Consider the following 15,567-nt stretch of genomic DNA (forward strand, 5'->3'; position numbering starts at 1 on the left):
CAGAAAGTATCCAAAAATCTATCAATTTCGGCCTCAATCTTTCACAGCCCTCTGAGGTAAAAATTTAACACTTTCTGAGTGAAAGAATTCATTCTCATCTCAGTCCAGTTGCTTCAATCTCTCATCAGAAAACAATCCCGTCAACCCAGAGATTAATCTGATGAGCGCCTATTGCCTTCACTCTGTAAGAAGTACATCCTCTGATAAGGATCAGTTAGATAAAGAGATCCACAGTGTAGTACTTGAGATGCAGTGTCACCAAGGCTGTAGCATATCTTGACTCCCACATTCCAGTACATTTGTAGCAATCCCACTATACTCTGAGTTCAATCTCCATTAAAATGATTCAATATTGAACTAACTAACCTCATGCATTGGTACCCCAAATGTTGTATTCTTCCTCTTTAATAGTTGTGCTATTTTCTGAGGTAAAGCTTCCCTTATTTCTTGCAGGTGAGAAACGAGCTCCACATTTATGTTTGTTGCAAGTTCTGATACTTTTATAATTTGAGACGCCATCCTAACTTATCTGTCTATACGCAATGGCAGGAGTTGTGAAAAACAAAGCTGAAGCAAATCTGATTGATCTAATGAGAAATTCTAATTTGAAGTTCAGGTTCAGAGACTCATGGTTTGGGACCAAGAATTGTTGTGCTGACCTGTTCCAGCCTTGTCTAGAATTCATGAAACGAATGCAGTGAGGCTCTTTGTGACAAATTCTTTTCATGAATATGCAGACAGGGTTCAACACTGTGCTGCTTCAAATACTGATGAGCCAATTAAAGCACATCCCAAAGATTCATTACCATTTACAACGTGAGAAAAAACCACAGTGGCATTACTCTTCCTGACAAATGAAATCTCGATATCTGCCACAATGAACCATGAATGAGACTTACTTGTATTCATGGATAGCGAATGATTTAAAACCTGTATACTCCCAACACTCAGTTAATTAAATTTGCTGATGATGAAATGCTAAGACAGGTCATTCGGAAAATGACTAATGATAAGGGATGAGAAGAACTAAATTGTATAATCAAATGGGCAGATTGGAATAGTATGGAGGAGAATATATTGAAGATTCTTCTAAAAGGTGATAGTGACAAAGAAGTTGCTGCTAAATTTAAATTAATTGCATGTTGAAACAAGCATACAGAAGTGAGCAGGTGAAAAGATAAGTGCTCTCTGGGTGCTTTAATAGATTAAATGTTGGCATTGAAAATGCACGTGAAATTCCCACTGTGGAAAACTTGCCAAGTTGTACCTTATCATTTATTGCAAATATAAGTTGCATTTCATTTTGTCAGAGGGAAACATAGGTGAGAAGGCAAGGACTATTATACAGAACATAACCCAGACTGAAATCTATGAAGATGAGATACATCAAGTACGAGCAGTTCGGTAACATCAATCTCTGACTTTGAAAGCCTAGAGATGTAGGAGAAAGGAAATGTTGAAACACAGTAGGATATTGCATAGTGCTAAGATCCTGAGAAACACATGGATAGACTAAGTGATGGTGCAATATGATATTTTAACAATTAGCATGGAAGGAGGAGACAGAAAGTCTACAATGACTCACTTAGACTTTAGAGGAACAAAGAATGCCCAGTATCAGTAAATGTGACCTATAAACTGATCGTTATGAATACACAAACAGCTGGGGCTGAAGTCTCACAGATGGTGATTAGGAAGTCAGCAGGGAGCCTAGTTTTGTGTCATCAGACAGTGTGCAAACCCACCGACTCCCACAGCTACCTGGACTATACCCTCTCCCCACCACTCTTCCTGTAAAAACACTATCCCTTACTCCCAATTCCAGTCCAGAACATCCCAGCTGGCCTGCTTTTTCAAGGACTGCAATGTCCCCTCCCACTTGCTCAACAATGACCTCCAGCTCATCTCCTCCACTTCCTGCACATCCACCCTTGAACCCCAACCTTCTAACCACAACCAGGACAGAATCCCCCTACGTCCTCACTTTCCAACCCACTAACCTCCAGATACAATGCATCATCCACCACCATTTCTGCCACCTACAATGAGACCTCACCACCAGAGATATATTTCCCTCCCCACCCCTATCTGCATTCCGCAGAGATCATTCCCTCCACGACTCCGTCCTTAGGTCCATGCACCCCCCCCCCCCCCCACCCCCAACACCACCATCCTACCCTCCACTCCCATCACCTCGCCTTGCTACTGCAAGAGATGTAAAACCCGTGCCCACACCTCCCCCCTCACCTCCATCCAAGGACCCAAAGGATCCTTCCACATCCGGCAGAGATTTTCCTGCATCTCCAAACACATCATCTACTGAGTACGTTGCTCTCGAGGAACTACTAGGGAGGCAGGACGCTAACTTGTGGAATGTTTCAGAGAACATCTCCAGAACACATGCACCAAACAACCCACCGCCCTGTGGCCAAAAACCTCAACCCCCCCCCCCCCCCCCCCACTCAGCTAAAGACATGCAAGTCCTAGGGCTCCTTCACCGCCAAATTCTAGCCATCCGATACCTGGGGGATGAACAAATCATCTTCTACCTTGGGACTCTCCAATCACATGGGAGCAATGTTGGTTTCCCCAGTTTCCTGATCTCCCCTCCCCCCACTTTATCCCAGATCCAATCCTCCAACTCGGCACCACCCTCTTGAACTGTCCTACCTGTCCATCTTCCTTCCCACCAACCACTCCACCCTATCACCATCACCTCCCACCTTCACCTACCTATCACATTCTGCCTTCCCCCCAGCCCCATCCCCCTCCTGTTTATCTCTCAGCTTCCTTGGGAACATGCCCCCTCCCCCTCCCACTCCACCCCTCATCCCTGATGAAGAGCCTATCCTTGAAACATCGACTCTCCTGCTCCTTGTACACTGCCTGACCGGCTGTGCTTTTCCAGCGCCACACTTTTTGACTGAGTGTGCTGGCTTGCCAGATGCATCCTATCCATGAGAAACTCTTCCAGAGGCAGGATTAAAGTGGAAGGTTCACCCGTCTGTGAGGGATGTACGGCCATTTGTTACAACCTGGCAAGGAGGGGTGAAAGTACTCCTCCAATCCTTCCACCCTCGTTTGACCATAACTGATTTTTTGCTTTCACATTTGGGGAAGACATGCCTTTTGAATTCTTTAAGTGTAGCACTGTTTAAACTTCTAGACTATGAAGGTTTTCCTCAGATGGGTTTCTTTCGGTTAAGCAAAGAACAAGTTTATTGAAACTACTTTTTCCCCAAAGATAAGAAGATTATAATGCAACGCCATTCATACAGTCACACACATTCATCTGGGACCCCCTCCCCACACACAATTACCATTCACAGGGTAAAAGGCTAGGCTTACAAGCAGTTTACAGTCCAAGAAAGTTAAAATAAGATTTGTTATACTTTGGCTAGTCTTGACGTGACAAGTTAAATGTTGCAGTCATTTAGTTCATTTCTTTATCTGGATGTGATTTTATTGATTTTATTGAATGCAGACTTGGTTCATAGTCTGCATTCTCCTAGGTTGAACACCCTTCTTGAACTAAGCACACCACATCCAAAGAGATAAAGTAATAGAGATAAATAAAGATAGCTTCTCAGCCTGTTTTCAGCACAATATTATCTTAGTCAGTCTCCCACTTGGTAATGAACTCTTTAACTACCCTGTCCACTCTAGAGAGATTCCATTAGTTCATGTCATTAGCAGTTATTGCTTCAAAACAGATAATTGCATTTTATTGTTTCATCGCAGAAACATTTGAAAAGTTTCAGGGAGTTAAGAATCGGGAGGAGATGGGGTCTTTCATACCCCCTGAGGATATGACTGGTTTAATCCCACTCAGCGGAACATGGAATTATATAATTTGCAATGTCTCTGTTAAATCAAAGGCCCTTTTTTTTTATGAATCTGACCAGGAAAAGGAAAATTATAAGTTGTATTTTCAAGTCAAAAACACTTCTCATAATGCAATTAAAATAAATACAAGGACCTTTTGGGCCAATAATCAGGGGCCAGTTTCCAGTCCCATAAATGTTAGGAGAAGAGCTGCTTCCCAGAGGCATGCTATTGGTGGAATACTTTGAGGACTTGGCCTAGCCTCAGCTCTGGCGATAGGCTGCCTTGTGATGGGGTCACCTCTGCAATAGTGACCCATCAGCTAAGATCATTTATTCATGCAACATTTTCAAAACTGCCAAGAAGACATATCACAATGGAGGTGCTTTTTTTTTCTCTCTCTCTCTCTTAACCTACAGGCTGCACTTTCTTCAGAGCTGGTGGTCAAGCTATTGGTCCTCCCACAATCCTGAACCAAATGCTTTGAAAAGAGTGCTGAATTTATTTACAAGAATGGCTGCCAGAATGAGAAACTTCATTTACGAGGATAGATTGAAGAAATTGGGACTGTTCTCCTTGGAGAGAAGAAGGCTGAGAGGGGATCTGATAGAGATTTTCAAAATTATGACTGGGCTGGATGATGTAGATAGGGAGAAGCTGCTCCCATTCTTATAAGTAACAAGAACAAGAGGGTATAGATTCAAAATTATTACCAAAATCAGATGAGAGTAAAAGAATTTTCACTCATCAAGTCATTTAGGATATAAAATGCGCCCTCTGGAAGTGTGGTGAAGATAGGTTCAGTTGATGCATTCAAGAGGGCATTAGATGATCACTTGGATAAAACTCGTGTAAAGGCAAATTGGTCATAGGCTTACCAGACTGTAGGGCTGCTCTATCATTAGAGAGAGACAATTGGTGGTGGTTTAACCTGAGGATTGCCATGCCTCAGGTGAGGGGAGAGGTTGAGAAAGTGAGTCCTTCATGTTAATCTAAGACGGTGTGGAAATTGGCATCATTCTGTATTGAGGTAAAAACAATGACTGCAGATGCTGGAAACCAGATTCTGGATTGGTGGTGCTGGAAGAGCACAGCAGTTCAGGCAGCATCCGAGGAACTTCGAAATCGACGTTTCGGGCAAAAGCCCTTCATCAGGAATAAAGAAGAGCTTTTGCCCGAAATGTTGATTTCGAAGTTCCTTGGATGCTGCCTGAACTGCTGTGCTCTTCAGGACCACTAATCCAGAATCATTCTGCATTGCAAGCCAGCTGTCCAGCTAACCAACTCCCTAAAAAATAAAAAATAATAACAGAATGGGGAAAAAGCAGAAGATTGGCACCAGGTAATGATGCTTGTTTGAAGAGCTGGTACAGGCATGATGGATCAAATAGCCTCCAACTGCACTGTAACAGTACTGTGATTGGCTGGTTAGCAAATACTCTGACTACGAATAGCCAGTTCAGGCACAATCACTATTTAGTGCCTTTTCCCTGCTCTGTTCAATGTTTGATTGTGCTGTCTGTGTGTTCTCTGTGCTATTAGTCAAAGATGTTGGTGTTATTTATTGCAAGGAAAGAGAAAGTGAAAGCAAGCTGGAAGTTTGTGGCTGAGACATTTAAAAGCTTTCTGCATAAAGTTGTGTTCACACATCAAACCCTTTGTGTGCCTTTTCCAAGGCACAAAACATAGTGACTGGTGAAGCAGGTTGACCATCACTTATTTATCAGCTCCAACACTTTTTTTCTTTCTTAACCAGAAGAGCACCTTTGCCATGGGATCAGTTGGTTTTGGGATTCAAATCTATTTTTTCACTTTGGGTATTGAAAACATCAAGGTGGCAGTGACCTGCAAGAAAGCAGTCCTCATCCATTGCCATGGGGCAATTTGAACTACTCAGTGAAGGCACAATGCTAAGTACGCTTGAAAAATACATTGGGCTATGTAGTACTCAATGTTTACATGTTCCCCATATGAGATGCCAAGGAAAATGTGAGCTCATAAAACAGTACATGTCGGTGTTGCAGCAATTGACTTCCATGCAGTGATTTGGCAGACTAATTTGTGAAAACTGATTGGGGAAAGTACAATTCCAGGAATTAGTGAGTGCCCACATTTGGAGGATGATGATTTAACCTTGGAAAGAGCCATGACTTTGGCTGTCCAAATCAAATCCATCATGTTTGATTTGAAGAGGCTCCACAGAAATGCACCCTCATCACAGACACAGTTTTCCTGATCACACTTTCCCCATCACGGAATGCTAAAAATATGCCCAAACTGTGGAGGCACCCATCAATTCCTGACAACATTTCCAGCTTGAGGAAAAAAAATGTATAATTCATGATTAATGATGAATTGCTTTGTAAAGTGCATGTGCGGTTATCAGAGAAGAAGCCTTCCTCAGTTCAACACATGGAAGAGTCTGTTCCCAACAATGAAATGCAGCATGTGCAAAGTCTCACTGATGATAAAGTACCAAGTCATTTTAAGGATTGCTCAGTCATGTGCATCTCAGTGTCAATCCTCATTGATATCAGACAATAAATATCTATATTGTGTGACAAATTCTACCATTATTATCTTTGCAGCATTTTCTCACCCAAGTGATAGACACTTTTCACACTACATTGATTTGATTATTCCAGTTTGGAGATTTCAGTTCCAGTGAGCTACAAACATGTCAACCCACAAAAGTTTACATTCCACATAGCCAAAGAAGAGATTGACCCTGTTTGATAAGCTTGGCTTCAAACTTGAAGACCCCAGAGCCTATATTAGTATGGACAATGATAGAGACAGTGTTAACAATAACCTTACTTATTTGCAAGGTTTAGGGACACAAAAGCAAATTGTCATCCTTCTCATGTTGATATGTCAGTTCTGCCAATTTTCAAATATTTGACATGGTTGCCGTTTGCAATCCATGCCAAAGTGTCAAGGAGCTGAAACAACTTGAAGCAAATTAACACACTCCCATGAATATTGAATCTATTCATTACAAAGCATAAAAATGGTGACTATGCATTGACCTTAAAATGGTAAACAAAACAATCATACCAGACAAGTAGGAGAAAGTAAGGACTGCAGATGCTGGAGATCAACGTCGAGAGTGTGTTGTTGGAAAAGCACAGCAGATCAGGCAGTGTCCAACGAACAGGAGAATTGACATTTCGGGCATAAGCTCTTCATCAGGAATGAAGGGCTTACGCCTGAAACGTCAATTCTCCTGCTCCTTGGATACTACATGAACTGCTGTGCTTTTCCAGCACCACACTCTTGATACAGACAAGTATCCACTTTCTGTAATCTAATAGCTATGGGAATTTCATGATCCTCCAGTCTTCATGAAATATGCATGTGACAGAACTGCCACTAGCAGAGCAATAGTCAATATGTGGCAACTTTGGTTACCCTGAAGGTGTGTTTCAGAATGCCTAATAGATTAAGTTCAGCACCTAATGCATTCCAAAAGATCATTTCTTCAGCCTTGTCAGACATTGATGATGCGATCAATTTACTCGGCAATGTCGCTATTCATGGAAGGGACAATGTTGAACGTGATCAGTTGTTGTTAGTGATGCTCACTTGAATTGAACAACACAATTTTTGACATCAGCAAGTACAATTGCATATTTGTGGCACATGTGGTTCACTTTCTAAGGTATAGTGATAGCACCTGGAGTAAAGTCTACTCACAATGTCAAAGCCATTCATGCTCTTCTGATCTCATCTAACTTACAAGGGTGTGCATTGTTCCTTGGAACTGCCAACTTTTACCATACCTTTGTTCCTAATCTTACAGAGATTTCAGAATTTCTTTGAAAGCTAGTACTCAAAGATGCACAATGGGAACAAACAATCAGTATTGGGTCCACTTTTGTTTGTCATTGATGTAAATGATTTGGATGAGAATATAGAAGGCATGATTAGTAAGTTTGTGAATGACAACAAAATTGGTGGTATAGTGGACCATGACGAAAGGTACCTAAGCTTACAAAGAGATCTTGATCATTTGGGTCATGGGCTATGGAGTGGCGGATGGAGTTTATTTTAGATAAATGCGAGGTATTGCATTTTGGTAAAACAAGCAAGGGCAGGAGTTGTATAATGAATGGAAAGGCCTAGTTGTAGAACAGTGAGACCTAAGACTTCAAGTACATAATTCTTTGAAATTTACGTCTCAGGTAGACAGGGTAGACAGCAGTTTTCACACAATGCGTAGTGGGAATTTGACACTCTGTCATTCCTGAACAGGTTGTAGGAGTTAGGATAATTGACATTTTCAAAACTGAGTGTAAAGAATTTTTGTTAGGCATGTGTAACTGACGTGCATGCATGGATGTGGCAATGTTGTACAGATAAGCCATGATCTAATTGAAAGGTGGATCAAGTTTGGGGGACAGATTAGTCTGCACCTATTCCTACCTTCCATCCCCTGATTTATGATTTGACAACAATATTAACACATGCCCATTTCTGTCGGAGCCCTTGCTTATCCATGGAAAAGTACTTGGATCATGAATGATCATTTTATGCCCCATTTATTTTCCAGAGCTGCTTCAAAGAAAAACAATTCCTTAGTAGTTTGGAACTCCTCTTCCCATGAAATATAACCTATTTATATTGCAGGACAGAAGTTGTCATATCTGTAGCAATAGAGAAACATCTGGATTCATAACATTTTGAAGATACTATCAGTTAGTTGTGATTGTTACCTTGGCAGTGCCCTCTTTAAACCCTGAAATATTGTGGGGGCACCAGCACTTGCTTTGACCCACTTTCTTTCTTTCTCTTTTGCTTCATTGAGCATAGACCTTTGAGTATAGGAGTTGGGACGTCATATTGAAGTTCTACAGGATGTTGGTAAGGCCTCTTTTGGAGTACTGCATACAGTTCTGATCGCTCTGTTATAGGAAGGACATTATTAAATTGGAGAGAGTCAGAAAAGATTTACTAGGATGTTGCCAGGAATGGAAGGTTTGAGTTATAAAAGGAGGCTGGAAAGGTTGAAGGGTGACCTTATAGGGGTTTATAAAAACATGAGGGGCATAGACAAGGTGAATAGCAAGGATCTTTTCCCCAGGTTGGGGGGAAACTAGGGGGCATATTTTTAAGAAGAGTGGAAAATGTTTTATAAAGGGTTAAGTTTTTTTACACAGAATGTGGTTCATGTATGGAATGAACTGCCAGAGGAAGTGGTGGATGTCAGTACAGTTAAAAAAAATTAAATGACATTTAGAAAAGTACATGAATAGGCAAGGTTGGAAGGATATAGCAGGCAAGTGGGACTAGTTTAGTTTGGGAACATGGTCACAGACTAGTTGGACTGAAGGGTCTGTTTCCATGCTGTATGGTTATGTGACTCTATGACTCTATATTAAATAAGAAAACAACATCTCAGCCAATTTCAACTCATTCGGAAATGGATGGATATGTGATAGGATCTGTCTCCAACCTTATTATTACCAGTGCTTTTTACCAATTGGATATGCATCATGCCTGTTAATTTGAACTGAATACAATTCTCTGCTGGGGAACAGGAAGTACTAGCTTAAATCTATACCAGTGACTATTGGCACATGTAACAGGAAGTTCTCTCTCTGCACTGATCACTAAGCACTGAATGAAATATTAGTCATGTCAGGATCTAATCATTGAGCTTTACGCTTCTGTAGAAAGTCAGATCATCTTCGTCAGCACAACTTCAAGGTTGAGTATGACTGAGTAGCTGATTTATTTGAGCTCAGCATTATTACAGACCATGTTAATAATAATGAAGCAACTTGGAGACCACATGATTGTGGCAATTTCACATGTGACCACAAATCTTATTTCACAAGAGGAGTCTGTAAATGTAAGAAAGTAAATCTGTACCTGCATCTAAAAGCTGAGTGGCCTCGTAACTAAGAGGATGAACTGGCCCTGCAATACAAACTATAAAATGAATTTGCATTGTTTGATAATAACTCTGTTACATAATGAACATGAGTGGTTATCCCAAGAGCACTAAAGCAGCATGGTATATGTGAGAACTTAGGAGTACATGAAATAGGACCAGAATTGGGATGTTCTAATCCCTAAAGCCTACTCCACCTTTCAATAAGATCATTGTTGATTCAATTATGGCACCTTGTCCATTAAGGACATTTGTGGGTTGTAAGATGAAGCTAATGATCCTCTATTAAGTCCAGTGGTCAGTTATATAATGCTGCATAGAAGATTTCATTAGAAACTGCACAAGAGTCATGAAAAATCTATTAAGCCATAACCCTCACATCTGTAATAAACTCCATGGTGAATAAAATCATTGTCACGTTGGTACTGTTGCCCTCAGAGATCGAGGAAGAAAGTGGCTTCTGGGCCTTCAGGCCATTTCCCTGTGGAGGTGGCAAACATGCCGGTGGTAGACACAAGAGAGAGGTGTCATGGCCAATGGTTAGAAGTGGCACACAAGGTGCAACATCTTCCCTAAAGGGCATTAGTGAACCAAATGGGCTTGCACAATAATTAGCAGTGGTTACAAAGTTGTCATAATGCTAGTTTTCAACTCCAGATTTTTATTGATTCATTTTTCAGCTTCTGCCATGAATGGATACAGACCCATGTCCCCAGACCCTTAACCTGGTGTTGTGGATTGCTAATCCAATTGCAGTAGCACTATATGATCTCCTCCCCTAACATATATGGTTACTAAGAAAAAGAAAATGGAAGCATGCTGGATGCTTGAGGCTGGAGCATTTTAAAAGCATTTGTAAAGAAAATGCTGTTCACACAAGTGAAAAAGTAGCAAAATTAGAAATGAAATCCTTGTTTTGAGGTAGTTTTAATTTGACAATTATTGCATAGCTTTGTCACAAAAAAATATGCTACAAACATTTAAAGGAAAAAAACAAAATCCTGACAGTTGGCAAGAAGAAAACGGAGGCTGCCATAAAACGCACAAGTGGTCAACTCCTCTGCATCAGAGAGATAGTTTACCATCTTGCATTTGATATTTTTCTCATTCGTTCCGATAAAAGCTGATAGCAGAAGAAATGACCTTCCTTATCAGATTTTAAGTGATCGCTGTACATGTTCTGGTTTCTTCACATCAAAACATTTGCAACAAGTTTCTGATTTTAGAAGAATGATAGATAATGAACAAAAGAACATTCAAAAACAAAGAAAGAAAGAAAGAACTGAACCTGTCATTGTCGATGTGTGGAAATTCTCAGCTTTCCTAATACTTGAAATACATATATAAAATAAATGTAGGAAAATAGGCATTGTACTTGAATGAATGAATGATGATTTATTGTCACATATATCTGAAAGATACAGTGAAAATGTTTTATTGCCACAACCCGGTACCTTGTTTCATTACAATAAGAATAAAAAGAAATTACTATATATTGGGGTGTCAAGCACAACTTCCAGGCTTCTGCAAGGTCTCCGCAAGGTATTCCCGTCCTCAAGGAGTCCCACTCTGAAAACAGAAAAGACGATGTCAATGCCCTAGAAGTCCCCAGCTCCGCTGCCGCTGCCACTTCACTGACAGTGGCAAGAGTTCAGGTTCCAAGCCTATCTCTGCCAGGCACTGCCATCACCAAGAGAGCAGACTTTGGACCTATCATGGTCATGAGTCCCTGCTCCAGGTACTGCCACCACCAAGAGTCCAGGCTCCGGGCCTAACATCACCAGGAGTCCTCATCTTGGCACCGTCAGTGCCCAGAGTCCAGGCTCTGGGTCTACCACTACCAGTGTGAAGGACCAGACCAAACCCCCTCAAAATATTTTAAGAAGATAGCCTAGCCCCTTATGCTTTCTTATTTTAATGGTAAATGTAAGGCATTGCATTCCAGATGGATTAGTCAAATTACTAGTCAAACTGCATGGATAGCTCAGTTGGTAGAGCATCAGCCTATTGGGCTGCATGGTGGTACAGTGGTTAGGACTACTGCCTCACAGCGCCAGAGACCCGGGTTTAATTCCCGCCTCAGGCAACTGTCTGTGTGGAGTTTGCACATTCTCCCTGTGTCTGCGTGGGTTTCCTCCGGGTGCTCCGGTTTCCTCCCACAGTCCAAAAATGTACAGGTTAGGTGAACTGGCCATGCTAAATTGCCCGTAGTGTAAGGTGAAGGGGTTAATGTAGGGGAATGGGCCTGGGTGGGTTGCTCTTCGGAGGGTCGGTGTTGACTTGTTGGGCCAAAGGGCCTGTTTCCACACTGGGTTAGAAAGGATTTTAACCCAGTGACCATATCGCAGTAGTGATATAGTTTCAAGTCAGGAAATTGTATGGCTTGGGGGAGAACTGGGAGTGGCTTACTGTATATGCCTGCCTTTGTCCATCATGCTGAAGGCATCACAGATTTGGAAGGTGCTGTGAAAGGAAATTTATCTGAGTAATAAGAACTCTGAAACCAAAGATTGAAGAAATCCCATTGCTCATTTCAACCTATGTTTCTTTATCCCAGTATTTTCTGATATGAAACACCATGGAATATCACCAGGAGGATCTGCTGAGCTCAGCACTCTTAATTTATCTGTTTTTATCTTTGTTGATCTGACCCCCCTGCAGCTCACTGATGCTTTAGGTAATGACAGTTTTTAAATGCCAATGAATAAAACATTTCAATGATTCCCCTGTCTGCACCAAACTCCCTAGGCTGACGTTTGGAACAGAGATATTGCTGCATTTTTATGACCCCCATATTCAGTTTTGCACTCTATTTTAGATTTGAGTTAATATGTGTCCCCTGGTACTTCAGCAAGTCAGTGATGTCAGCTCCTTTTCATTTTACACTTCTGGGATTAATACATTTGTATTTATGTTCTTTCTTTGTTAATTTAAGACCTCTGCTTAAGTCTTTCTTTCTCACAATATAATTCCTTCATTTTGTCAAGGTATGTGCAATTGCTGAACAATGTAGTAGACCAATTATTCCAACACTAGTGCTGCTCCTAGAAGTATGGGCAAGGGCAGTTACTATCTGCTCTTGCAATGGATAGTCAGTTATTTTGAAATCTTGTATGAGCTTCCTCTTCCAAACATTAATATCCTTGTTAACACTTCTAAATCATGGGGCTCCTTAAATACCTCCCTCACATTTCCTCCTTCCTATGATCATACAATCTTTTAAAACCCAATCCACATCAATCAATCTATACTTGCTCATCTACGTACTCTCCTTTATTCTTTGCAAGCTTGATGCTCACTTTCAATTTCAGCCTGGCACGGTGTCTACTTTTCTCATGGTGAACAATATTGGTTGAGGGTAAATCTTATTTCTCTAGAGAAAAGCAACAGGTTTTTTTTCCCCATTGTCAGCTTCCATTAGAAAATATCATACAGGCTGTTGTATATACTGGCAGTGTCCCTACCTCTGTGTCAGGAAGCCTGGGTTGAAGTCCCACCTACTCCAAAGGTATGTTATAACATCTCTGAACAGGTTGATGAGAAAAACATGTTAAATAAAACAAAATAGAAAATGCAGGTTGTTGAGTATACTAGTGGATGTGGATAAATGTATGGTTATCCACTTTGGTGGCAAGAACAGGAAGGCAGATTACTACCTAAATGGAATCAATTTAGGTAAAGGGGCAGTACAAAGGGATCGGGGTGTTCTTGTACACTAGTCAATGAAGGTAAGCATGCAGGTACAGCAGGTAGTGAAGAAGGCTAATGGCATGCTGGCCTTCATAACAAGAGGGATTGAGTATAGAGCAAAGAGGTTCTTCTGCAGCTGTACAGGGCCCTGGTGAGACCACACCTGGAGTACTGTGTGCAGTTCTGGTCTCCAAATTTGAGGAAAGACATTCTGGCTATTGAGGGAGTGCAACGTAGGTTCACGAGGTCAATTCCTGGAATGGCGGGACTACCTTACGCTGAAAGACTGGAGCGACTGGGCTTGTATACCCTTGAGTTTAGAAGACTGAGAGGGGATCTGATTGAGACATATAAGATTATTAAAGGATTGGACACTCTGGAGGCAGGAAACATGTTTCCGCTGATGGGTGAGTGCCGAACCAGAGGACACAGCTTAAAAATACGGGGTAGACCATTTAGGACAGAGATGAGGAGAAACTTCTTCACCCAGAGAGTGGTGGCTGTGTGGAATGCTCTGCCCCAGAGGGCAGTGGAGGCCCAGTCTCTGGATTCATTTAAGAAAGAATTGGATAGAGCTCTCAAGGATAGTGGAATCAAGGGTTATGGAGATAAGGCAGGAACAGGATACTAATTAAGGATGATCAGCCATGATCATATTGAATGGTGGTGCAGGCTTGAAGGGCAGAATGGCCTACTCCTGCACCTATTGTCTATCATCTATTGTCTAGTGTCTCTGAAGAGGTTGATTAGAAAATATCTTTCTAGTCACACAGCTGAGTTTAGAAGCTGAGCAGACCAATGCTTTTTCCTTCCTTTGCATTCATCATAATTGTGTTATTTTGGTTCATTTGAATGACTTAAACCCAGATGTCCTGACACAGGCACAGGGACACGACCAGTATGCACAACAGCCTGCATGATACTCTAATTGTCTATTTGATATAGACAACACTACTCCACTGCTTTTTCCATTTCTCACTGATTTCTCCATCCATTTTGTTTTAAAAATTCCCATTTTTTGCAATCAATATAACACCATTATTTTTGGGGTTTTTTTTTATTTATTGAGTTAGAAACTGGCCCAGGTCGGTTAAGCATGAAATCAGTTACCAATTTTTTTGATAATGGATTTATTGACAACATGCAACATCTGCTGTCTTCCTACCAACCCAACAGTTCAGCATCTCTTTTTCTAAGTATTCTAAGTAATTATTTAATTATTTAATGCCTTTACTTCTGCATTTTAACAACGCAATTCACATTTTCAGCATGGTAAAGGTAGGAATGTGTTGATAATCAAACCCCACTACTCGTTGCATCATTGGTGTAAATATGTTAATTCAATTACCAAAACGGCCAATTGCTCCTCCTTAGCACCACGATAAAATATAAAAGAAATGACTGCCAGATTTCTTTAATGAACTCAAAGTAATCTATTTATTATGAACAAGACTTACTCTTAAAACAGGCGTCAAACACTGATCAACATCCAAGCTATGATCTAAAATTTAAAGTACATTTCCTTAATCCCACATACAGACACCCTCACACAACATGAAGTCTCTGCAGAGATTTTTTTTCATAAATGGCAAAGGGCAAATAAGAAACAATCCCACTGGGGCAAGGGTCCAGGGACAAAGGATAAAATGCAATGATTTGTCACATTCGCAGAATTTTCAGTCGATAAAGCTGAATCTGTTGATAATTAATGATAGATGTTCATTTTTGATTCTACCCAACTTGGGTTCAACTTTCTAAGAATTTGACACAGGGCTTTGCCACGTAGACAGAAGTATTGCTGATTTGAAAATCTAACAGGAACATTTACCAAGAAACAGGATTTCAGGAGAGGATTCACAGCTTCAAGGATGTCATCCTCTGATAGCTGGGTCTGCAGAACAAAACTTTAAGTCCAGAAAGGGTGCCTAGTCGATCATTAGCATAGGGGCAGCTATGCATCTCAAAACTGTGTTTTTTAATAATTAATAAATCCCATCTCTTATCTCCTTAAAATCTTTGCTTAGCCATTTCTCAAGTCACTTGATTTCCAGTGTCACAAAGCTGGTCCTTTTCTCATAGTTGTTCTTTTGTCTCAAAGTTACTGTGTCCTTGATTTTTTCAGAAGGATCGTAAAACAGTCCCGGCTCCAAAACAGC

The 15,567-nt window shown here is 41.0% G+C and overlaps 2 protein-coding genes across 2 annotated transcripts in view; one reads left to right on the forward strand and one right to left on the reverse strand.

Annotated features, from left to right (window-relative positions):
• The window catches only part of LOC122552709 (ALK tyrosine kinase receptor-like), a 1,076,775-nt gene that overhangs the window by 929,278 nt on the left and 131,930 nt on the right, over positions 1 to 15,567 (forward strand). The window lies entirely within an intron of this gene.
• LOC122552711 (CAP-Gly domain-containing linker protein 4-like) overlaps positions 11,261 to 15,567 on the reverse strand; it is a 433,681-nt gene continuing 429,374 nt past the window's right edge. Inside the window, exon 17 of the mRNA XM_087991246.1 lies at positions 11,261 to 11,290. Within this exon, the coding sequence (XP_087847372.1) occupies positions 11,276 to 11,290 (15 nt within the window). The 3' untranslated portion in view covers positions 11,261 to 11,275. The remainder of the gene's footprint in view (positions 11,291 to 15,567) is intronic.

This window comes from Chiloscyllium plagiosum, unplaced genomic scaffold (genome assembly GCF_037043375.1).
Source record: "Chiloscyllium plagiosum isolate Xiang-an unplaced genomic scaffold, Cpla_swu_hap1 HiC_scaffold_10, whole genome shotgun sequence".
NCBI classification, from domain to species: Eukaryota; Metazoa; Chordata; class Chondrichthyes; order Orectolobiformes; family Hemiscylliidae; genus Chiloscyllium; species Chiloscyllium plagiosum.